Source organism: Lotus japonicus, chromosome 3, assembly GCF_012489685.1.
Source record: "Lotus japonicus ecotype B-129 chromosome 3, LjGifu_v1.2".
Classification (NCBI taxonomy): Eukaryota; Viridiplantae; Streptophyta; class Magnoliopsida; order Fabales; family Fabaceae; genus Lotus; species Lotus japonicus.
This window is the reverse complement of record NC_080043.1, coordinates 59083168-59109639: the sequence shown is the minus strand read 5'-3', so window position 1 is coordinate 59109639 and position 26472 is coordinate 59083168. Positions and strand designations below refer to the sequence as shown.

The 26472-nt window shown below is 37.9% G+C and overlaps 2 protein-coding genes across 2 annotated transcripts; both read left to right on the top strand.

The window, feature by feature from the left end:
* Positions 1-7597: 7597 nt before the first annotated feature.
* On the top strand, positions 7598-12823 carry LOC130744240 (protein FAR1-RELATED SEQUENCE 4). Its single transcript, XM_057596433.1, has 4 exons — positions 7598-7907; positions 8765-10899; positions 11014-11061; positions 12349-12823. Exons 2-4 carry the CDS (start codon positions 8851-8853, stop codon positions 12484-12486), a joined length of 2235 nt encoding a protein of 744 aa, XP_057452416.1. The 5' UTR covers positions 7598-7907; positions 8765-8850; the 3' UTR covers positions 12487-12823.
* An 8833-nt stretch (positions 12824-21656) lies between these two features.
* LOC130744234 (DNA damage-repair/toleration protein DRT100-like) lies at positions 21657-23052 on the top strand. The gene has a single exon (XM_057596426.1). The coding sequence runs from the start codon at positions 21805-21807 to the stop codon at positions 22897-22899; it is 1095 nt and encodes a 364-aa protein (XP_057452409.1). The 5' UTR covers positions 21657-21804; the 3' UTR covers positions 22900-23052.
* The last annotated feature ends 3420 nt before the right edge of the window (positions 23053-26472 follow it).

The window sequence follows — 26472 nt, the reverse complement described above, 5'->3', positions numbered from 1 at the left end:
GATTGGATTCTGGCCATGGAAGAAGAATTGAATCAATTTTCCAAGAACGATGTTTGGAGCTTAGTGAAGAAGCCTGAGAGTGTCCATGTTATTGGAACGAAGTGGGTATTCAGAAACAAGCTGAATGAGAAAGGAGATGTAGTCAGAAACAAGGCAAGGCTAGTTGCTCAAGGCTACAGCCAGCAGGAAGGAATAGACTACACTGAAACATTTGCTCCAGTAGCAAGACTGGAGGCAATCAGACTGTTGATCTCTTTCTCAGTAAATCACAACATAGTTCTACATCAGATGGACGTAAAGAGTGCCTTCCTAAATGGTTATATCTCAGAGGAAGTCTATGTTCATCAACCCCCAGGTTTTGAAGATGAGAAGAAACCAGACCATGTGTTCAAATTGAAGAAATCACTCTACGGTCTGAAGCAAGCTCCCAGAGCATGGTATGAGAGACTTAGCTCATTCCTTCTGGAGAATGAGTTTGTAAGGGGTAAAGTAGATACAACTCTTTTTTGCAAGACTTATAAAGATGATATCTTAATTGTGCAAATTTATGTTGATGATATTATATTTGGTTCTGCTAATCAATCTCTATGCAAAGAATTTTCTGAGATGATGCAGGCTGAATTTGAGATGAGTATGATGGGAGAATTAAAGTACTTTCTGGGAATACAAGTTGATCAAACACCAGAAGGAACATATATCCATCAGAGCAAGTACACTAAAGAACTTCTGAAGAAGTTCAATATGCTGGAATCTACAGTGGCCAAGACTCCAATGCATCCTACATGCATTCTGGAGAAAGAAGATAAAAGTGGTAAAGTATGTCAGAAGCTCTATCGTGGCATGATAGGTTCACTTCTATACTTAACTGCATCTAGGCCAGACATATTATTTAGTGTTCACTTATGTGCTCGTTTCCAATCAGATCCAAGGGAAACCCACTTAACTGCTGTTAAGAGGATCCTAAGGTATCTGAAAGGCACCACTAACCTTGGCTTGATGTATAAGAAAACATCAGAGTATAAGCTTTCAGGTTACTGTGATGCTGATTATGCTGGAGATAGAACAGAGAGAAAAAGTACTTCTGGAAATTGTCAATTTCTGGGAAGCAATCTAGTCTCATGGGCAAGCAAGAGGCAATCAACCATTGCACTATCAACTGCAGAGGCAGAATATATCTCAGCAGCAATATGCAGCACTCAGATGCTCTGGATGAAACATCAGCTGGAGGATTATCAGATCCTTGAGAGCAATATCCCAATCTATTGTGATAACACTGCTGCAATCTCATTGAGTAAGAATCCTATCTTGCATTCAAGGGCAAAGCACATTGAGGTAAAGTATCACTTTATTAGAGATTATGTACAGAAGGGCGTACTTCTTCTGAAGTTTGTTGATACTGACCATCAATGGGCAGATATCTTTACAAAGCCCTTAGCAGAGGATAGATTTAATTTTATTCTGAAAAATCTAAACATGGACTTTTGTCCAGAGTGAAGATGGATCAGAACCTCTGACTATGATACTTCTTGATCAGAAGATGTCTAGTCCAGAAGGTAACTCAATCAGAGTGTGTGTACCCACTGGTACTGACTCTGAAGCTGAGACAACAACACGTGTGTCAGTATTTCTGATGCATAGTTCCTTGTGCCCGTGTGACAGTCTGTTATGATTGCGTGTAGATATGCTTCTCTCCTGTGTGTGATTTGTGTATTTTACTGTTACTATCTATCTTTAATTTTCAACCGTTGATCTTAAAGTGCTTTCTGAATCAACAACGGTTATTTGTTAAAACCCACTATACACACACGATCTCTTTCACTTCCGGTTTTTACTCTCGCTCTCTCTGCTTTTCAAAAACCGCTTTTCTCGATTTCTCTCTCGATCTCTCTTCATCTTCCAACCTTCATCTTCTACCTCAAACCTTCAACCGCTTCAAAAATGGTGAGACAAACCAGAAGATCTACTGCAGATGCACCTCAGTTCCCTCACATGGTAGTTGGTCTAGCAACGGGTCAAAGGGGTCCTGAGAATCCGACACAAGATCAAGGTCAAGCTCAAGACCAGAGTGTTCCAATTGCAGAACGGGGTTGTGCCGTTCACTGTGTTTATGCTCCTGAGGAACTCCAAGTCCTGGCAGAATGGAGATTCGACCTCGACAACCTGGCTATAAATGGGTATGATCTTCGTCCTGAAGTCCAAGCTCAAAGTTGGGGAAATTACTTCAACAGACTTCGAGGACCGGTGTATGATAGATTGGTCAAGGAATTCTGGAAGCACGCCGACTGCGATGATACTCAGGTGGTATCTTACATTCTCGGAAGAAAGATCATCATCACCGAGAAGTCTTTCGTGAATTTGCTGGGTGCAGACACTGCTTATGGGTATCGTTTCCAACTCACGGAATCGAAGCTGAAACCCAGCACCAAGGATACAATCAACCAGGCCCTGTACACCACTTTCAAACCGGGCAAGACGAGTTACAAGGTGATGGACCTTCATCCCAAGCTCAGGATCTGGCACAAGATCCTGCTCCACTGCATAAACCAGAGACCGAAGGGCAGTTCTCCAGACTACATCAACTTCAACCAGAAGGTGATGTTGTTCTTCATCCAAGACCAGAAGAAGATCTGCCTTCCCTACTTCTTGTTCTCCTACTTGAAGGAATGCATCCGGAAGTCTCGCACCACTGCCTCCATCAAGTCAGCAATAAAATATATCCCCTTTGGGAGACTGCTCTCAGACTTTCTCATTGAAAGCAACCTGGTGCAAGATCTGGTCAATGCTGGATGTGTAGAGGATCTGAGCACCATGGTTAGTGATGTCTTCACTGCAAATTCTCTGAAGAAGATGGGTTTGGTCCAGAAGAAGATTGCTCCTGCTCATGAAGACACATCTTCTGAGATCAGAAGCAGAAGGATGCCTCTGAATGACTATCCTCTGTGGACACAGGCAGACAATCCTGACGCCATCAGGTGCTATGTTGAAGACCTAAGGGCTCAAGGATTCGAAATTGACCTTGATGATTTCGTCAGCAGACTACCGCCAGCTCCAGAGTTTCCTTCTCCTCCCAAGAAGAAAGCTCAGAGGAAGATGCTACTGGACGAATCTTCTGAGGAATCCGATGTCCCTCTGGTCCAAAAGAATAAGAGAAAGCCTGATGATGGTGATGATAGTGATAATGAGGATGGTCCTCCCAAGAAGAAGAAGAAGAAGGTCAGAATCGTGGTGAAGCCTACTCGGGTGGAACCAGCTGCTGAAGTGGTCAGAAGGACTGAACCTCCTGCCAGAGTGACTAGATCATCAGCACATTCAAGTAAGCCTGCACTTGCTTCTGATGATGATTTGAATTTATTTGATGCACTCCCTATTTCTGTCATGCTCAAACACTCCTCAAATCCCCTCACTCCCATTCCTGAATCCCAACCAGCTGCTCAAACCACCTCTCCACCACAGTCTCCAAGATCTTCTTTCTTTCAACCTTCCCCTACTGAAGCACCTCTCTGGAATTTGCTTCAGAACCAACCCTCTAGGTCAGAAGAACCAACCTCTCTCATTACCATCCTGTACGACCCATTATCTTCTGAACCCATCATCCATGAACAACCAGAGCCCAACCAAACAGAACCACAACCCAGAACGTCTGATCACTCTGTTCCCAGAGCATCAGCACGTCCTGCTGCCAGAACCACGGATACAGATTCTTCCACGGCCTATACACCTGTATCCTTCCCAACCAATGTTGCTGATTCTTCTCCCTCCAATAACTCTGAATCCATTAGAAAATTCATGGAGGTTAGAAAAGAAAAGGTGTCTACCTTAGAGGAATATTACCTCACTTGTCCAAGCCCTAGGAGATATCCTGGCCCTAGACCTGAACGTCTAGTTGACCCAGATGAACCTATCTTGGCCAATCCTTTACAAGAGGCAGACCCTTTGGCTCAACAAGCTCACCCTGTCCCTGACCAACAAGAGCCTATTCAACCAGAACCTGAACCCGAACAATCAGTGTCTAACCAATCCTCGGTTAGATCACCTCATCCTCTGGTTGAAACTTCAGACCCTCACCTTGGAACCTCTGAACCCAATGCTCAACTGATTAACATTGGTTCTCCACAAGGTGCCTCTGAAGCCCATAGCAGCAATCACCTAGCCTCTCCTGAAACCAACCTCTCCATAATTCCTTATACTCACCTCCAACCCACATCTCTCTCTGAGTGCATCAATATTTTCTATCATGAAGCCTCCTTGAGGCTCCGCAATGTGCACGGTCAGACTGACCTCAGTGAGAATGCTGAACGTGTGGCTGATGAGTGGAACAATCTGGGCACTTGGCTGGTGGCTCAAGTTCCAATTATGATGCAGCTCCTGCATACAGAAGGAAGTCAGAGGATTGAGGCTGCCAAGCAAAGGTTTGCTCGAAGGGTGGCTCTTCATGAACAAGAACAGAGAAATAAGCTTCTTGAAGCTATTGAAGAAGCCAAGAGAAAGAAAGCTCAAGCAGAAGAAGCTGCACGTCAAGCAGCAGCTCAAGCTGAACAAGCCAGACTCGAGGCAGAGCGACTTGAAGCTGAGGCTGACGCTCTTAGATGCCAAGCACTTGCACCAGTTGTGTTTACTCCTGCTGCTTCTGCTTCCATTCCAGATCCTCAAGCTGCTCAGAATGTTACTTCCAGTTCTTCTCCGTCAAGCTCATCCAGACTCGACATCATGGAACAGCGTCTTGACATTCATGAATCCATGCTGATTGAGATGAAGCACTTGATGATGGAACTTCTGCGACGAACTGACAAACCTTAGTCTTAGGATCTCTTCATTTTCTTTCTTTTTCTTTAACGTTGTTTTATTTAAACTCTGTTTCTTTTTATTTATTGTTCTACTTTATTCGTTTGTGATTCTATGCATATCTATATATAATTGTGTCACATATGTTTGCAAAAATCTTTTTATTCATCATATTTTTATGTTTCCATCATACATTCTTTCCCTAAGTCTAGAATGAAGGATCTCTCCTCATTCTTCTGCACTCCTGGCGCTGCTCTGACCTATCCTTCTCCAGACGCTCCAGTACATGCTGGATGTTGCTGAGCCTGTCCTCTAGCTCATCCCTCTCCAGAATCTCTTCTGAAGTCTTGAGCTTCTCTTCCAAACCTTCTTTTTCTTCCAGCAGCTTGAGTTCAAGCCGACTGAGTTCTTGCACCTCCTCAACGAAGGCAAGAAATTCCTTCAGGTCTCTCTCCAACTCTGGACGCAGGTCCTCTTCCAGCAGTGTCCGTGTCAGCTCCGCGATGGTCGTTGTACCCTCTGGATGCCGGATGTTCAGGAACAAGTCCTCCTCAAAGGCCTTCTTCCTCAGCTCTTCTAGTGCTACGATGTATGATGCCATTTTTTTTCTTACTGAAAATTGTTCGGAGTGTGAAGCTTACCTTTCTCTCCAACGCTTTATATAGGCTTCACTTTCTCTCTGAAAGTTAATGCTCCTACGGTTTCTCGAGGTTAAGTTCTTGGTAACTGACCCTTCTCTTTACTCACTTGACCGGTGGTAAACGTTCTTCTCTTGCATTAACTCTTCTATTTATTTCGCCTAACTCTGATTCTTGCATCGTTTTCATTTTCTTTAAACTTAGACCTTCTCTAAGGGGGAGTACCTTGTACTTCAAGCTAAGTTTTTCACACCCCAAGCTTTTTGCTTATGACAAAAAGGGGGAGTAAACCCAGTTTTTGATGTGTAAGATGTGTTAGTGTGATTTATTTTTCTTTTGGAGAATTTAAGAGTTCCACCTTCATGACCATAGATGTGTCACTGGGCAAATACAAGGAATACATTTCACTTCTTCTGAAGTGATTATAAGTTGACTCTGATACCCAAGACTCTGATACCTTGTCCATGACTCTGATTACTTATGCGCTCTGATTACTCGATTTTCATCTATGTCATAAGTTTTTCACTCTGAACTCTTATATTATTTAGCTCAGAATCTAGACTTTACTAACGTTTTCATCAAGTATTAGATTCAGGGGGAGCTAAGCTCAGAATCAAGCAGTGACTTGAATTCAGAATGAGCAAGATAAACTATTCACATCAGGATAAGTATTATTCTATATCTCTAAACTCTGAGTGAATTCAGTTTAATGTTTAAGAATTGTTCATCAAAAATATTAGTTTTGTCATCATCAAAAAGGGGGAGATTGTAAGATCAAGTTTTGATCTAGTAGTACAACTCTATGTTTTGATGATTACAAGTTAACCTTTTGATATGAACAATTGTGGTACTCTAACGTGTTTTTCTGAGTGTGCTATTTGCAGGTTCTGACCTCAACTCAATCTCACACGAATCAGAAGCACTGTGTATAAAGAGTGACCCAAGCAACGCTTTCGCATTCACCATGTTCAGTATGAACAGTGGAAAAGCTTCAGAAGTTCTGAAGTTATACAAACTCTGATGTGGACTCAGTCACGAGAAGCTCTGAAGATCCAGAAGTTCTGATAACCAAGAAACACTGAAGGTTCAGATGTTCTGATGGTGTAGAAGACTCTGAAGATCCAGAAGCTGAATAGTGGAAACTCTGAAGTCCAGAAGCAAGAAACTCTGAAGGCCATGTTCTTCCCTCTGAGTTCAGAATCAGAAGATACAATGGTCAGAGGATCTGTGCTTTCCCTCTGACTCTGATCAACCGGCTTCACAAGTTCCAATATGAAGCATTCCCCTGATCAGAAGTCTCCTAGGTTTAAAGGTCGCGTCGCTATCCAAGTACGAAAGCTACTGTACCTTCCTGACGACCTACCTAACGTTCTCAGCCACAGCAGAAGCTGGATTTTCCAGAATTGCCCTCCAACGGTAGCATTTCCCATGCATCGCTCAACCCTAATCCTTGGAGTATATAAAGAGGCTGAAGACTGAAAGAAACGGCTAGAAGCATTCACATACGCGCAAGACAATCTTAAATTCTTCTAAGTTTTCTTTCATCTGAAATTCATTGAGTTTACTATTAGCTTTTTAGAAGCAAATCTCTTGTAAACAATTCTTTGATAAACAGTTTGTTTAGTTCCTTTAGGAGATCAAGGTTGATCGGATCCTAGAGAAGACTAAGAGAGTGAATCTTAGTGTGAGCTAAGTCAGTGTAATTGTTAGTCACTTGTAGGTTTCAAGTGCAGTTGTAACTCTTACCTGATTAGTGGATTGCCTTCATTCTAAGAAGGAAGAAATCACCTTAACGGGTGGACTGGAGTAGCTTGAGTGATTTATCAAGTGAACCAGGATAAAATCCTTGTGTGCTTTTCTATCTCTTATCTTTAGCACTTAAGTTCTCGAAAGATTTGTCAAAATCTTTAAGGTGGAAGTTTTATACTGAAAACGTTATTCAAACCCCCCCCTTTCTACCGTTTTTCATACCTTCATCATGAGCAACAAAAACTTTCTTTACTCTTGAATTAATTTTTTCTTAGTACATCGGAAAAAATAAATGATACCCTCCTTGAACCTTGCTCCTCAACCTGCATATCTATCTGTTCTTACCACTTGAGCTATCATTCTATACCAAATAATTTATATTTCTAATGTAAAAAAAAGTTATAATATACCAAAATAATGAATCTTGAAAGTTTGTGTTCTGATGACTGCAACTTCCGTTTCAGATAAAAGTAAGCTGGAAAGGCGACTCGTGAAGCAGCGAGTTATTTCCTCTACAGCTAAATCAGTAGACGAGGTTTATTCAGAATAAGTCCTTGTTCATCGTGTATTATAGGACAATTACCCACATATAAACCCTAATTTTCTTTCCAACCCAATTTCAAAGAAGAATGGAAGATGTTACTCTAATTCCTACTGGTTAGGGCTTTGATCCGAGCGTGCGGCAACGGGTTTCTCACATCAGAGGCGGCGAGGGGACGAACAAGGGTTCAACCCGAAGTGAGTTCACCGCTGCTTCGTCTAAATTTCTCTTAATCTTTCTATTCTATTTGTTTTTTCTTAAATTTGTCTTAGTCTTTCTATCGATTTCAATAAATGATAAATTATCATTTTGAGTTAGCTTCCGCTTGAACTATGCAATTTTGTGGCTACTATCTGCTGATGTATAAATATTTGTAAAACATTGCTCTGGAATTGGTGATTATGCATTTTCAGATTGATGAATTTTACTTGGAATTCTTTTATGGCAATTTAGGATTTGGATGTTAGTATTTTGAATCATGTTTTGGAAGTTCCCAATGCAGAAGGCTACTTAATCATGAATGGAATGTGAATTGCATGCTAGCCATTTGGATTATTTGAAAATAAGGAACGATATGTCTGAAACGTTGCATGAATGAGAAAGTTAATATCTGCTTCCGTTTTTCTTTTTATCGTAAAGCCAGCAGCCAGCGATTGCGAAAGATAAATAGAGAATTACGCATAAATAGATATAATTAAATGGTGATATGGAGAGAGTGATGCTATTTCTTGCGAAGGACACTGCAACGAAATTCACTATTAAGCATTTATCTCCAATATACACTATTGTTTGAAAGAAACCACGGAGATGTGCTGATATTTTAGGAATTAATAACCAATCAAATTGATTCGAAAATCGTTTGTGTGTTTTGTTTCTGTAACAATCAGCATTTTCCATATGGAAATACTTAGTTTTTTGGTGCTTTTTTGTTTTAATGTGTGGACTGTCTTTTTTCTTTTCTAATTCTATAAAAAACTGCATATTTATATCTGAATGACAATTTTTTCACTCCTGGTACAATTTCTCAACGAAGCTTGCCTCTCCATTTTTTCAGGTATCCTTGTTGCTGGATAATTGAGCAGACCGTTGTATCTTTTAGAAGTGACTTGGAAGTGGAACCTGAATGTTGCTGTGGTAATTATGGATTCTTCTCTTGTCTTGGCTAACCCAGTTTTGGAGCCTCATTATGATATAGAATTTGAATCTCATGAAGCTGCATATGCATTTTACAAAGAATATGCTAAGTCTGCGGGGTTCGGTACTGCTAAGTTGAGCAGTCGCCGGTCTAGGGCGTCGAAGGAATTTATTGATGCCAAATTTTCATGTATAAGATATGGTAATAAGCAGCAATCTGATGATGCAATTAATCCACGTCCCTCTCCAAAAATTGGTTGTAAAGCTAGCATGCATGTGAAGAGAAGACAAGATGGCAAGTGGTATGTCTATAGCTTTGTGAAGGAGCACAATCATGAGCTTTTACCTGCTCAAGCTCATTTTTTTCGGAGTCACCGGAGTTCTGACCCGTTAAGTAATGATGTTCGGATGCGAAGACGGAAGAACTCAACTGCAGGTTGTAAATTATTTGGTGCATATCAAAATGTTGATTGTTTAGAGAACTTTATGAAACATCAACATGATAAAGGACGGAGTTTGGTTTTAGAAGCAGGGCATGCCCAATTGCTTCTTGAACTCTTCATGCACATGCAAGAAGAGAATCCAAAATTCTTCTATGCAGTTGATTTGAATGAAGAACATCGACTGAGAAATGTGTTCTGGGTTGATGCTAAAGGGTTAGAAGATTTTGCTTATTTTTCTGATGTTGTCTCTTTTGACACAACATATTTCACAAGCAAGTATAAAATACCCTTGGTACTTTTCATTGGAGTAAACCATCATATTCAACCAACATTGCTTGGCTGTGCATTGATTGCCGATGAGACAATATATACTTATGCCTGGTTACTGCAAACATGGTTAATAGCAATGGGCGAGCGAGCTCCACAAGTCATTCTCACTGACCAAAATGATGCTATTAAAGCAGCGGTTGCTGCTGTTCTTCCAGGAACACGTCATTGTTTTTGTTTATGGCATGTTTTGGAAAAGATACCAAAACAACTTGAATTTTTAAGTGCATGGCATGATAGCTTCATGGAAAAATTTAACAAATGTATATATAAATCATGGACGGAGGAGCAATTTGAAAAGAGATGGTGGAAGTTGGTTGACAGGTTTAACCTTAAAGAGGTTGAATGGGTCCAATCCTTGTATGATGATCGTACATTTTGGGTGCCAACTTTTATGAGAGATATTTCTTTTGCTGGCTTGTCTACTAGTTCAAGGTCAGAAAGTTTAAATACTTTGCTTGACAACTATATCCATGCTGATACTTCGTTGAAGGAATTTATAGAACAGTACCAAGTGATTCTTGAAGATAGACATGAAGAGGAAGCCAAAGCAAATTTTGATGCATGGCATGAAACACCTGAGTTGAAATCTCCTTCCCCTTTTGAAAAACAGTTGTTGTCAGTTTACACACATGAAATTTATAAGAAGTTTCAGTTTGAGGTTTTGGGTGCAGCTGCTTGCCATCTTAAGAAAGAAAGTGATGGTGTGACTACTACTTATGCTGTAAAAGACTTTGAAAATAATCAAAACTATATGGTAGAATGGAACACATCAAACTCAGATATTTGTTGTTCATGCCACTTGTTTGAATATAAAGGCTACCTTTGTAGACATGCTATTGTTGTTCTACAAATGTCTGGTGTTTTCAGCATCCCACCAAAGTATATATTGCAAAGATGGACAAATGCTGCTATGAGCAGGCATCCTATTGGTGAAAAATTGGAAGAGATTCAATCCAAGGTCCGGCGATTCAATGATTTATGTAGACGAGCCATTATATTGGGTGAAGAAGGTTCTTTGTCTCAAGAAAGTTACTATACTGCTTTAGGTTCCATAAGTGAAGCTCTGAAGCAATGTACAAATTTGAACAACTCTGTTGAGAATGGTATGAGACCTGATGCCATAGCTACCAATGTTGTCTGCAATGTTGAGTATCAACCTTTTATTACATCTAACAATAAGGTCCCTGATCCTACTACGGCTAAGAAGACTGTGAGGTCTGATGTGGCTGGTACTGGTAGGAGTCCAGGAACTGTTGAAAATAGTGAAGGAAATAAAGGAAAGGTCAGTTAGATTGGTGATTAATGATTGACCTCAGTAATTTTGGTGTAATTGACCTTCTTATGTTCATTTTGTTTTAAAGTTGTGTCTTATAAGTTTGCTTTCTGTATGCTACAGGTATCTCAGCTTGAAGCAGTGAGCAGGAAAGACGGTTTTCAAGAAATGGTATGCTTTGCCAGTATGCCTTAACTTTTACTGTTGCCATCAGAAGCATCTAGTTATAATATGTTCAAATTAAATAACTTTTGCTAATTCATCAATTTCATAAAAATGTTTGTTTTCCTTTCCAAGATTGAACTGTGGGTGACACTTATATTTAAGAAGTGCACAGAACAGGTTACGGTATTCTCAAGAAGTAAAAAATTTAAATGAAAACAAAGAGAATACTAAAGAAACAAGGATGCTAGGACCCAAAACACTACCCAAAAGTAAATATGGGGCAAGGGTATCCCTTTGAAGATGTCTTTTAACTTCTCCAACCTCAGTGTTTTGTTTCTAAGATAGACTTACCCATGACACTCATGGGGGTAAAGACTAGAGAGTAGTATAAAGCCTGCAAGTCTGTTGCATCTTATTGCACTGATTTTTATTAATTAGAGATTTTAACCATCCAATATAGCATTTGATGGTGAATAATGCTATATTAGAAGTTGGTTTAATATAGCATTGGTTATGCTAGGATGTTATGTTATTTGGGGAGTTACAATACCCAACTTCATTCTTGACCTGTAGGATAATTCAGTGCTAGTTCTGTGTTTCAGGCTTATATAAAGAATGGTAGATTCATGTTGAGACTATTTGTAGAGGGGAAAAAAAAGCACATCACGTAGTGTTTAGATTTATGAGCAATTAGATTGACTATGCTAGATGATTACTTCTGTACATCTTGTATAGAAGGACCTGATTGGTGCATATTGTGCATCTGTACATCCATTTGATATAATACTGATATACTTTCCCACACTTCGGTTAACATTGAATATCTGTATTCTTCATGAGATCATTCTATAAATTGACATTTACATTGTTTGGTTGAGGCTGTGAAGGGGAATAGAGGTGAGGAGGGGAGCAAAGGTTTATATTTTTGAACTATGTTGTCTCCCCTCCAAAAGTTGTGGCATTTGAAGGGAAAATAATTCATTTAACATTAATACTCTTACTTATGTTTTGAAACTTAAAATTATATTTTATAAATAATGGCAATAAAAGTAAAAATGTTTTAAAATCCTCCCCTTCTCTCTTTAACAAGACAAGAAAGAAGTTATTTCACCCTCCCCTCCCTTCCCTTCCCTTCCCCAGTTCCCTTCCCCCCCTCATTTCCTCTTTAACCAAACATGATAACATTTAAATTACTTCTCCTCCCCTCCCATCTCCTTCTTTGAACCAAACACACCTTTAGTGATATCAGAGTATGTTATGGTTTCAAATTTAATGTCTCTATATGGTTGACAGGAGCCAACTGATCTAAGGTCACACAATGTCATGCCGATGCAGTTTCACAGTATGGTGCCACCCCTATTCCATAATGTTTCGCCACCGTTTCATACTGCAGCTTCAACTCATTTGCATGAGAACCGTCTTCCTCGTTAGCTGTATTTTTCTAAGAAGATCTGTGTTGTCCAATGTATTATAGAACTGTACATAAAAGATGCTAATTGTGAAAGGCATACATCTTTCGCTTATGGTATCTGTTTTGCAGTGAGGGTTGACAGCAATTGAGTTCGATAGTTTTGCTGCTAACTTGCGGACATTTATATTCCAAAAGTAGGCTCACCATCGACGTAAGTTTTATGTATTCATGTTCTGTTAGGTTTGTGCAATGTGGTGGTAGATGCATATCGTTTTGACTGTATGTAGTGTTGATGTTGCGCACCTTAGTAAGACATATGGAATGAAATTGCAACTCAAGGATTTCGATTTGTTCTAAGACCATTGTTTTAGGATGTTGCCATGTAAAGCCACTCTTAAAAATAAAAATAAAAATAAAAATGCACTTACTCCCCACAATTACATTACTATGGTCAATAAAAGGTGTGTACCTGTCCTTTCATTCTTTTTTTAGCATTAAAGCCACTAATAGTGAGACAGTGTGAGGGGTTCAGATAGTGTTACTAGCATCATGCATTCACCTATATGTTAGCGGTTTAGGTCTTAAAGTTCTTGTTCTATGAAAGGTTTTACCTCACCACAACCATTGATGGAATGGTTAAACTCATAGTATGTGTATTCTTGGTTGGAGTATGTATCAAATAATTTCTAATCAACAATTTTAAGAAACTAGTGAGTGGTCCTTTTTTCTTTTTGTCTAGAATAGTAATACAAAGGATGTGATAGGATCACTAAGACCTTAAAGCCTAAATTATTTCAATGTGTGATCGGCGTCTAGAAAATCCTTATTCGGAAATATGAGTTTGTTTCAAGTAAAGAATATGACTTTGACAAAAAAAATGGCAAGCTGAAATTTGTAGAGTTCTTTTGCTGTATTTGTTGGTTTCCTGCTTCTTTTCCAATCTTTTGCAATGAAATAACTAATTGATATGAAATGACTACTTATTCTTTAAAAAAAACAAAAGAAATAACTACTTATTGATATGATATAAGATGATTTGCATTAATTTTCCAGATTTTTTCTTCTTCCCCAGTTCCCCTCATTTGAATGCCATTTCTAGGTGTATGCAATGTGGCTGTGTATCAATTATTCAATTCTTTTGATGTTAATCTGGATCCTTGGTTTGATGGTCTCTTTAATGCTCATTTCTTCTTATGGTCTTCCCTACTTTACACACACATATATCCATAATCCCGAATGGGTCAATTGCATTGAACAAAGTATTAACCAAGTCATTAATAAAAAAATGATAAGCAGATTGTGCATGCATGTGAAACCAAATAAATTAATAAACTGGTCCTGAAAGCTGTTCATTGAACTCTCTGAAAACCTGGAACAATTGTTTACTTTGGAAGAGGATCTTTTTCTCCTGCATTTAAGCAAATGTCGGCCTAGAAAACCCTAAAATTTCTTATAATATATCTCATGCTTGTCGGGATGCTTACCAAGCAAATTGTTTATCATTAATTTCGATTGAATTATTATGCCCAAAACTCTGCGTTTGTTCATGCAATTATATCGCTGGAAATTAAGATCAAACGCGTAATAGCCCTTTTTAGATGGCATGTTTTGTGCGCATGATGTGCACAATATTAATGTGGATAACTATAGTATATATAAATAACATAATTGTAAGAACTTGTTACATTGTAATTCTTTATCTAAATTTAGAAACTGTCATGTTATATTTAGTTTTGTTTATTATCAAGACACAATGATCATTCAGACATAATAGTTGGATCATGGATGGGTATAATTGTGCTTGTTAGTTTTACGATCAGATTTCTACGACTGGGGATCTTAAACAGACATTTTTTTGTTGAATTTAGAAGGGAAAATATATTATAAATAATTAGTTATGCATCCCATTTTTTCACCCACTTTCATACACGTGTGCTAGTTTGTGAAAAAAGACCTTGAGAATATGAACTGTGGAGTGTTTTTTTTAAACATAAGTTCAAACGGAACTGGTGTAACTAGCTAAGAAAGAAGCAATTGAAATGATGTGTATGTGTGTAATAATTTCAAATAGTGGAGCTCAAACGATCTATAGGAGATTTTATTTTGTATTTTATGAGTTGGATGAATGTGGAAGATGGTTTTACAAAATCAAGTGCATAATAATTAAACCCTGTGAGAAATTGTAGAATGATGTAAAATTTAATTTAGCAACTTTTATGGATTGCATGGATGAAAATGCTCTAAAAACATATTTCCATAAGATTAATAGCAAGATATGCTCGCGTCTTTGTAATCTTATACAGTATATAGTATATACTAATTTCTCCCCAGAGAAAATTCACATTTCATGCATGTTGACCAAGTCAGACTGTTTGATTTCCTGGATTCTATGACCAACCATATGGGTGAATATGATTTTGCACATGTAGACACATGGTTTTTGACAATCAATCACCTTGCCTTAAAAAATGCCAAGATCACGGGTTATCATTCAAGCTGTTGAGGCTTGTGGATCTTATACTCCGGAGTATATAAAAAGGAAATATTGTGTATGCCACCTAACTGTCATGTCTTGTGCGAAATCTCAGTAGAAACAAACAAACAACACAAATAATTAAAACTTGTTTATTTAGCATGATTTTTAATAATTCACTGTTCCTCAATTCCCATGACGAAGCACAGAATCTTGTGGATAAGGTTTTCAGGAACATTGCTGGCTTCACCGGCTGGTCGGATCCTTCCTCAAGAGAGATGAAATAATTGAAAGGAGGATTTTTCTCATCTAAAATATCAAGGGACCCTCAAATTCACCCTTCAATTTACAATACTACTTATGTTAAAGTGTTATTTTTTTTTGAACGTAAGTATTATTTAAAACTACAGCAGATAAATTAAGGAAAATAAAAAATATTCTTTTGTTTTCAAAATATTCTTATCTCTTTAGTAGTAGTAGTATCACATAATTACATATAGGGTTAAACATCATATTGGTCCCTATCTTTGTGTCGCCGTCTGATCTAGGTCCCTTGCCGGAAAAAATATTGAAAAAGATCCTCTTATTTGTAAATCATTTGGAGCAGGTCCTCGCCGGAGTCCGAAGCTCCGGCGAGTGATGATATGGCATGCTGACTGTGTCAGTGAGGCTTATGTGGATTTTAAAAAATTAAAAAAATTAAAAACTAAATAACACATCATAAAATTAAATTAAATTAACAAAATTAAATTTAGGTCCAAATTAACCCCAATTCTAAGTCCATAATTTATCTTCATTAACATGAATCTTCTTCAACATCATGAGTGTGCTTGATCTAATTTTTTTACATCAAACTCATCTTCATTTTCTTATTCATCTTCTTCATAAAATTAAGAATAATAAACAAAATAAGATACCAAAATACCAAATTCAATTTCCCCTGGTCTTCACTTTAAAAAAAAAAATTCCCTGAATCTTCAACATCACAACAGAAACCCAGAAACACATAAATCAATTTCCAGAAGAAAAACAAAACCCAATCCCCACCATAACCGTGCCAGTTAGAGAAACCATTGAAGAAGAAACCCAGAAGAGTGAGACCCATAAGTGGTGGTGGCGGCCAAGAAACTCAGAAGTAGTGGCGGTGGCAAAGCCGTGAGTGGTGGTGGTGGCCAAGAATCTCGTTATGGGGATTGGGCCAAGAAACGGGAAAAAGCTTGCTCCCAACAATAAATTCCCTAATTTCTTCTCCACCTGCAACCAGATCTGTGAGCCCCAACCCCACTCCCATTTGCACCCAGAACTGTGAACCCCACCTGCAACCAGATCTGTGAATCGAAGGGCGGAGAAAGAGGATGGTGTTTAAGGGGGCTCGATGGTGATGGGGTTATGAGACGACGACGCTATGGCTAGGATCTGTCCCGGTGGCTCCATGAGGATGGCAGAGTGAGAAGAGAGAGATCGATGAGTGGGTGATGAGAAAAGGATTCAAGAGCTTGGGTCGACGAATCCTTCTTGCACTGTGGGTGCGTTTTGGGTGACTGGTAGTAGCAGGAGAGCTATCGTCTTTTATGGAACTTTGACATTCTAGGAGGATGATCTGTTTTCTTTTTTTTTTCCTGGCGTAATGCCATTGGTTTGACATTTCTATTCCTTTCTTTGCCTTTTCTTGTTCTTTATTCCTATTCCTATGAACATACATGGACGAATTGATGAAGAAACAAGGAAAATAAGAAGAGCGTGGATTGAACGTTGCTTACCCAGAGAAATTGAATGATTTGCTTTGGGAGTTTGGAGATTCTTTTCATCGTTTGGGTTAGTTTTGTTTATTTTTGTTTATTATGTTAAATTTTCTAATGTGTTATTTAGTTTTTTAATTTTTAATTTTTAATAAAATCTATGTCAGCATCATTAATACAGTCAGCATGCCAAATCATTATTCGCCGGAGCTCCGGGCTCCGGCGAGGACTTGCTCCAAACGATTTACAAATAAGAGGATCTTTATCAATAATTTTTTCGGCGAGGGACCTAGATCAGACGGCGACACAAAGACGGGACCAATATGATGCTTAACCCTTACATATATATATATATATAGGAAAATAAATTTTTTCCCAAGGTATATTCACACCACCGATAATCGTTGAGAATAATTCTCTAAGGATCTAAGATCACGTTAAGTTGGTAGGCCTTTCCCAACAAATATTTTTCCATACGCTCCACTCATGAATCAATTCCTAGACTTAGATATGCTTGAAGAGTTCAACTATCTACCAATTACATGTGTCAGACCTTATTGGTAGAAAAATGATCTACATACATGTTTCTAGCCATTATGACTACTTTTGACCTCCACAAATTGTGAAGTTAAGAAAAACGAAGAAAATGTGATGATATCGGAAGTTTAAAACAACAAATGTCACGTTTTTATTCTTTTTTTAAAGAGTTAAAACGCTATCAGTCCCTCAAATTTGAATTATGAGTGATTTTTGTCCCTTAAGATTTCTTGAACAAATTAAATTTAGTCCCTCGAATTTCAAATTGTTGCAAATTAAGTTCCTCTATCATTATCATTCTACTTAAAACTCTCAAATTTTCATTTTAAAAGAAAAATCTTCACAAATGAACTTAATCATTAAAGATGTTATCTTTCCGATGTATCAAAAAAAAATCATTAAAGATGTTATTCTCATCAAAATCAATTAATAAAATATTAAATTTCAATAAAATATTAAAAAAACTCAATTTCCCACCTCTTTAAACTGACATCCTTTAAAATGTAAACAAAAAGTCACCCTAATTTTTTTTAAATTGTATATTAAAACGTTTATAAACCTAAAATATTTGAATAGTAAATGTGAATTTAATGATTCTATACATATTATAATTGAGAGATTGATAAAATTTTCTTAATTTGAAAACTAATGGGACTTGAATAGCTAGGAAAAAAAATAGTTTCAGAAAAAAAAAGAATAGCTAGGAAAAAACTAAGAGGTTCAAAATCACATATAGTCTAAAACTAAGAGAAATAAAAATACAAATAAGACATTTTTTTAACTTGGCAGTTGGTGGCTCTCATAAACCACCACAAGGATGAAGAAAATTAAGGTTAACCTAGAGAAATCAAGTATGACTTTCTCGAAGGCAGTGAGCCAACGAAGGCAACGAGAATTGTCAAATATTGCGGGGATTTCAAGGGCCAACAATCTAGGTAAATATCTTGGCCTTCCTCTTCTCCAAGGAAGGGTCAAGAGAGAGCACTTTGCACCAATCATTGAAAACGTGAATACAAGAGACTTGCTTCTTGGAAGAACAACCTTTTGAATAGGGCCGGCAAAGTTTGCTTGGCCAAGTCTATGCTATCCTCCTTACTGGTTCATGCTATGCAATCTCTTTGGCTACCTGACTCTGTTTGTGATCATGTGGTCAAGATGGTTCGGAATTGTATTTGGGGGAAAGGAGGGAATGCGCGAAGTTGGCATCTTGTTGCTTGGAGAGATGTAACTCGATCTAAAGGGAAAGGGGGGTTGGGGATTCAGAGTGAAAGGAGGAATAATGAAGCCTTGTTGGGAAAATTGGTTCATAGTCTCATGAATGACAAGGAGAAATTGTGGGTTCAAGTTTTGTCCCAGAAATATATTAAATCTGGTTCAATATTGACGGAGGAATCAAAGCCAGGAGGATCGTACGTGTGGAGGGGTATTTTAAAAGCAAGAGAATCGGTTGCAGATGGGTTTGGCGCTAGACTAGGCGCTGGCACATCATCCCCTTGGTGCTCTAACTGACTAGGCAAGGATACTTGCTACCAGGGTTCCTTTCGTGCATATCACAGATACTAGGCTCACTTTGGCTGATATTTGGCGTCAAGGTGCATGAACTTTTGACATCTTATATACCCTGTTGCCGTTGGAGATCAGGGAGGAAATAGCTTGTGTTCAAATACCCACCATTCAGGCTAGGGAGGGTCGAATCCTATGGAGGGAAGCAAGTGACGAAGTATACTCGGCGGCATCCGCATATCAATTTCTGAGCGAAGATGGCACACCGGAGACAGGATTTTGGAAGCTTATTTGGAGGGCCTGTGCACCTGAGAAGGTGAGGTTTTTTCTGTGGTTGGTGGGCAGAGATGCACTACCCACAAACGCGAAAAGGCACGGTAGTCACCTCGCAGCCACATCGTCCTGCATCAGATGTGGAGCGACAGTGGAAGATGCTGAACATGTGCTCTGTCGCTGCTTAGGTTCTATCTGGGTTCGGAGTCAATTCCGGGGGCTTCTCCCATGGATTCCGGTAGCTGCCCCTTTCCGCCACTGGTTATTCGTGCATCTACAAAGCAGCGATCATACTGTGTTTTGTGCTCTGGCTTGGAACCTCTGGAAGTGGAGGAACTCCTTTGTTTTTTAGCAGTCACTGTGGCAACCTGGTGAGGTGATGCGTCGCATATACATGTTGACATGGTCGAATTCCAGAAGCAAGACTTGGCCACGCAGCAACCGTCGCCTGGGATAACAGTTGAGCCAAGCTCTGTTTCGTTGCATACCGACGGGAGCTAGGATCCTTGAGTGAACAGGATGGGTGGTGGTGGTGTTGTCCGGGATCGAGATGGTCGCTGGGTCTCTGGTTTCACGGCCAGTTTAGGCGCTGGAGATGCTTTCAAAGTGGAACTCTTAGCTGCTAGGAAGGGCCTTTCTCATGTTTGGGAGATGGGATACAAAAGTGTTGTTTGCTATATGGATTGTCTTGAAGCCCAGGAAGTATAATTTCAAGTGATAGAGAGGTGGATAACTTTTGTCACCGAGATGACATTCTAGCTATTCGGGAGTTGAATAATAGAGATTGGAGTGTGTCTGTTGTCATGTACTGCGGGAGCAAAATAAGGTTGCCGATGCATTGACAAAGCTCGTTGTGTATGAGGATTGGGTTGGAAACTCTGGTCTCAACCACCAGCAATAGTGATTTCCCTGCTCTGTCAGGACGTTATTAACTAGTTTTCTTTTGTTGCTTGTTGTTTCTTTTCCCTCTGTAACAAAAAAAAACCCACCACAATTTGTGTAGGTTGATTGGAGGAGGACTAGGTATATGTTTCTTTTTACGTTTACGTTGGTCAAAAACACCTTAATTATAATAACACAAAAGATATGAACATACCAAGATACACTTAAGCTCCTTTGAAATATGCCTAGAAAAACATACAAACACTATATATATATTTGAGTAATGATTATATTCTTTTACACTTCATTTTTTCTCCCATATTATTTTTTCATATTTTCCTTCCTATACATTTGTATTTTTCATATCACTAATTTCTCTTATTTCTTTTTTCTATTTTCTCTAGTGTAGCTAGTGATAAAAATATCAATAAAGCATTATTCATACGTAAATGATACATCACACAATTATTCAAGGAAAAAAGATATGATATGATGGGGTTGTCCTTATTGGCCAACTTTAGTGTATATCAGTAGCGTCCCACATGCAAGATTCATGCAATGTAACGCTGCAGCGATGCAAGTGGGTCATTTTTTGTTTTCAGAATTGTGACCACAAAAGACAATTTAAATTGATTAATTAATTTACTCTGATCCTACATTTAATTAGTTTACGCATGTAGGTTCTGACGGCCAATTAGGTTTAAATCAAGTGCATTAAACTTCCTGCAATTTAACAAGTTAATTAGGGAGACAAAGATTTAGGTATCTGTGGGGTTACTTTGCATTCTTCTATTAGCTAGTGATACACTAACCACACATCTATTGGTCGATTACGACAGGGTCCTAACTCTATTTCACAGTTATAGATTACAGGAAGGAGGAAGGAAGGGCCCTCCCTTAATCATGAACCTTTAGTCTCCGTTTGATAAAGGCCAAAACAAAAAGAGACCCAAGCCATATGAGAATGTGAATTGGACAAGATTATTATTGCTTCATCTAATCAATAGTATATAGGTTTGAATCGATTTATTTTTCAGGAGAATCATTTCTAACATCCAAACATTAGTTATTCAAGTTTCTTTAGAAAATTGGTTTTATTTTTAAAATCAACTGTATGGTATAATTATGAAAAAATTAAAACCAGTAAATATAAGATGAAAATTGATGAGAAATATTGATCAAGTTAGAAGCCCTAATATAAATTTATATATAGAAGAACAGTGCCAGCCTTATAATTGTGTTCTCTGGTCCCTTCCGCCACCATGTGCATCCTCCTACTCTCAGTCCTTTCCTTCTTTCAACATGTGTCCCAATTATCCTCTTTCCCATGTTCACCTGTTCTTCTCTATTCAAATAAAGAAACTAGCATCACTCAAATTAATAAAAGAGAACAGTGATAGATTCGATATTTAGTAGACGTGATTCATATATCACCTAGCAATAACAATAGTTTTTATACACCATATTTTTTTTCTATCTCTTTTACTGTCACATTATATCATGCATGTAAAAGATTGTTAGTGTTAGAATGTTAATAATCCAAGAATATTGTTTAAAGTGTTCTTTATCCCCATAGTTTTCCACTTTTCCCTAGTCAGGCACCATCCCCCTGATCACTTTAAATTTATTGTTAAAAAAATGTTACTACATTTCTCTATTAAAACAAAGGAAGAAGAGAAAATGGTTGACTAGTTCAGTCAAAGACTTCACCAGATAAGAACTGTGTAAGGGACAAAATGGTCATAAAACTCGAATGAACAGTATAAATGAAGTTGTCAGAGTCTCCAAACTTCCACGCACATTCATAATACACTTCTCTACTTCACATAGCATTGCAAGCAAAACAGACTCTGTTTCTGTTTCACTATATAAACAACATCACTGAGCAGAGTGCATATAAGTAATTTCCAGTTTCCAGTTTCAATCATAAAATGGGTGGCGTTTGGTTTATACAAGCAGTGCTATTACTGGCGGTCACCACCGCAGTACAGTCATGTCCGCCGGCGGAGAGGGCGGCGCTGCTGCAGTTCAAGGCAGCCCTCCACGAAACTAAGTTTGATATCTTCAAGACATGGACCGGCGCCGACTGCTGCAACAAGTGGTACGGCATCAGCTGCGACAGAGGGACCCACCGCGTCGCCGACATCAACCTCCGCGGCGAGTCGGAGGAGAAGATGTTCGAGAAGGCAAACCAAACCGGCTACATGACTGGCCGGATCTCCCCGGCAATCTGCAAGCTCCACCGCCTCTCCAGCCTCACAATCGCCGATTGGAAGGGAATCTCCGGCGAGATCCCCGGCTGCATAACCTCACTCCCCTTCCTCCGGATCGTCGACCTTGTCGGTAACCGCATCATCGGTAAAATCCCCTCCGACATCGGCCGGCTCCACCGCCTCACCGTCCTCAACGTCGCCGACAACGGCATCTCCGGTGCAATCCCAGCCTCCCTTACCGGCCTCCGGAGCCTCATGCACCTCGACCTCCGCAACAACCGTCTCTCCGGGCCCATCCCACGTGACTTTGGATCACTCCGAATGCTGAGTCGGGCCTTGCTGAGCGGTAACTCAATTAGCGGGCCTATCCCGAGCTCAATTTCTCGTATTTACCGTCTTGCGGACTTAGATCTATCTCGTAACCAAGTATCTGGGCCGATACCCGAATCGCTCGGTAAAATGGCGGTTCTTTATACCCTCAATTTGGACATGAACAGGCTTTCCGGACACATTCCGAAAAGTTTGTTCGTGTCTGGCATAAGTGATTTAAACATCAGTCACAATGCGTTGGAAGGTGCTATCCCCGACGCGTTTGGTGAAAGGTCTTATTTCACGGCTTTGGATTTGTCTTATAACAATCTCAAAGGGGCAATCCCAAAATCTATATCCTCTGCTGCGTATATTGGACACTTGGATTTGAGTCACAACCATCTTTGTGGTGCCATTCCAATTGGATCTCCGTTTGATCATTTGGAAGCTTCGTCCTTTGTTTACAACGATTGCCTCTGTGGGAAGCCACTCAAAGCTTGCTAATTAAGCTAAACTAAACAGATTTCATATAATATGTATACTATGTGTAATTTGTAATAGGAAGAAGAATCATGTGTTTATTAGATAGTTTAATTGGTTTCTTGCTTGAGTTTGTTATCGTGATCATTATAAATAAAATACAAGATTGAGATTGAATCGTCTTTCATGCTGTTTTTAGACCAAATCATTCAATACAGTAACTAATTTTCTTGCTGCATTACATATGGTCACACACACTAATTAAATAATAAATGGTTGGTAAAAATATTCTCAATTATCATGGGCTAGAATCAAACAGCATCCTCTTGTTCTCACATGTCATTTTTGCGTGGATTTGCACCCGTCACCACCAATGTCTTAAAAAGTTAGAACTTGAAAGTGATGATTATCGACGAATCAAGATATCGCTAGCTCCAAAATTCTATGTCCCTTCGTTTTCATTCTAATCATTTCTTCCTTCGAACTTTTTAAGGGTAAAATCCAATTTTCAGTTTTTGGACCGACCAATATTATTTACTTTAGCCAACATTTAAATTTTTATTTGACAATTTTGTTTTCTTAATTTTCTCCACTACTAAAAACAGAAAGGTGCTATTTATGTTTTTTACGTAATTTAATTTTAAATGTACTTTTACCCATGTGTAAAGTGATCTTAAATGCCTCTATGACTATCCGATAGAGACAACTTGACACGTGAAGTAAATTAAGGGGGGTCTACTTATGCACTGGAACAGGTTTCATGCACTCAAATTTATGTACGTTCGGTTCATATCACATTCTCTTTATTAAAGTTGATATAACATTATTCTCTTATTAGAATATGTGGGCTTAAAGAAAGAAAAAAAAGAATGTGTGAGCTTTTTTTTCTTTTCAATTACAATAATACTAAGAGAAAATAATTGATGCATAAGCCAAACATATTCGAGAAAGAGAAAAATGGCAAAAGTAGTTGCAATTATTAGTCGACGGTGAAAATATTATTTTACACCGTCATGCATCAAAATTAAGCATCACACTAGTAAATTTTAATTCTATTATATAATTATAGAGCACTTAGGTAATCATATATATATTTTTTATAAGCAAAAATGTTTAGGATATTATATAATTGTCTCATCTTTTTTTCTTTTAAATTTTCATAATAAAATTTTATTGGTAAAATGAAAAATAGGACATAAAGCAAATGACTATCTTCCGTCCCGACATGGGTCTCTAATGATATGTCGCTTTCAGGCTTGAATATATGAGATGGCTACTTTTTTCATTTGGGTCCCAATTATGAATATATTGCTGCAACTTTTTTTTTCCTAGATGGCTACTTTTTTGGTTTCACATTCGCGTAGATATTGTTCCATTAATTTCTAAATATTTAATTATTTTGATTTTTTCATATTTACTTATATTATTTGTAAAAATTAAGAGAGCAGTAATAATTTTTTATCAATTATTATACTTGTTCTGGAATGAAGACTCAGAAAGGTATAGGCCCAAACGCTAGCCGAGAGGATGAAATAAGAGCATCTATATCTATCATATTCACTAAAATATCTACACTTTATTTTTTACAATTCCCCATAATGCCACATCATCTATACCATTTTACTAACTTTTTACTCCAACCCAACAACTCTTAAAAGTTTATATAGTGGATCCCACTATCAACATCACATTTGTATATTTTATTATTTATTTCCATTTTAATTAATTATATTTGCAACTTAATCTAATTATATTAAGAGTAAATTACACTCCCCTCCCTTAAGGTTTGCCAATATGACACTCAGCCTCATTCTTAATTAAAATCTACACTCCACCCCACCTATTCTACCAAGTTAACTACATCTTAAAAGATGCTCACGGAATATTCTCTTTAATTCCAAACTAATAGATTTAAATTTTCAAATAATAAAAAAATCTTTTATTATTATTTTTATTTAAAAAAGTTTAAGAAATTTACAATTAATATTTTTATAATAATCTATTTTAAACTATTTACTGTATTATATGTTGACGAAAGCTACAAATATTCTCACAATATAATTTATGATATTATATGACTTTTTTCTTCATAAAATTCATCTTGGATTATATAATTTCAAGATATATGAATTATATTTTAATTTTATATTGGTACATTGAAAAGATAAATTGCAACTGCCCATACCCAACTCATATATCCCCAAGCTCTTACCACTTGAGCTATCATTGGAGGACATACAACATCATGTGATTGAGATTACTAAGAATTTAAATCCATTTTTTTGAGATATGAAACTATACCTCATTCAGTTATTCTAGTAGACCAAGCACCTCACGTAATAATCATCTGTTATTTGTTGCATTTCGCATTTTATTTGCTAAGATAATATTGCATGTTGCAAGTGCAACCAATCTATGAAGCTAATAATATACTAATTGAGAAGGTGACTAGAACAATCATAAATTTGTTTTTGGGCTTTTCATTGGAATAAATATCATCTAATTAATCATGAAATTTTGTTAGTACAATTAATCATGAAAATAAGTTAAAAGAAAAATAGAAGTATTTGTTTAGTCTAAATTTATATTTGTAAACTTAAATGTTATTGATATTCCTATACAACATTGTGAAAATATTTAATTGTAAATATCTTAAACTTCTTGAAATAAAAAGTAATAAACCGAATTTTTTAATTTTATTATTATTTCAATATTTAAATTTATTAGTTTGGAATTAAAGAGAATATCCTGTTAGCATCTTTTAAGATGTAGTTAACTTGGTAGAATAGGTGGGGTGGAGTGTAGATTTTAATTAAGAATGGGGCTGAGTGTCATATTGGAAAACCTTAAGGGAGGGGAGTGTAATTTACTCTTATATTAATTGTAAGTGCTTGTAATAAATACAAGCTCACTTTTCAAGTCTAGTGTAGAGTATCTATTCCCACATACTCATTTTGGCCATGTTGGAATTGAATATGTACTCCAATGGTAATAGATACTCACATGAGTATGCATTTAACATTAAATACTACCATTGGAGATGCTCTAATAACCTAATCATTTTTTAGATAAATGTCAAAATGTCCTTTACAATGATGGCAAAGTTTCCTTTTATAGGGAGGGGTACACGGAGCTCATAGCTTCTACATTGATTGAGCTAGTTGGGCCTTAATACACTCGGCCCAACTCCCTTACAAACCTTGACCGCCCTTGTAGGTCATGTCTAAGTGAGATCTTAACATAACGAAGTCTTCTCCTTCGCCCCTGGCTGATTCCTTAATTGACCATCTTCACTGTCCCTGGCGAGCTCTTTTAGGAGGTGGGGGGCTCGCCCAGTCCACAAGCCACCGAGCTTGAAGTATGAAAGCATAGTGTGTCTTTAAAAACAAAGTGCTTCAATTGCCGACTCTTTTCAATCCCTTGCCAATCTCCACTGGGTATACACCTTTTACCCTGTCCACAAGACACCGAGCTTGAAGTATGAAAGCACAATGTGCCTTTAAATACTTGCTCGCCACGATTATTACCCTGATGATTCCCTAAGCAGATCTCCCTTTGCCTCTTTCCACTTGGTATGACGTTCTTCAGCTGGCGGTT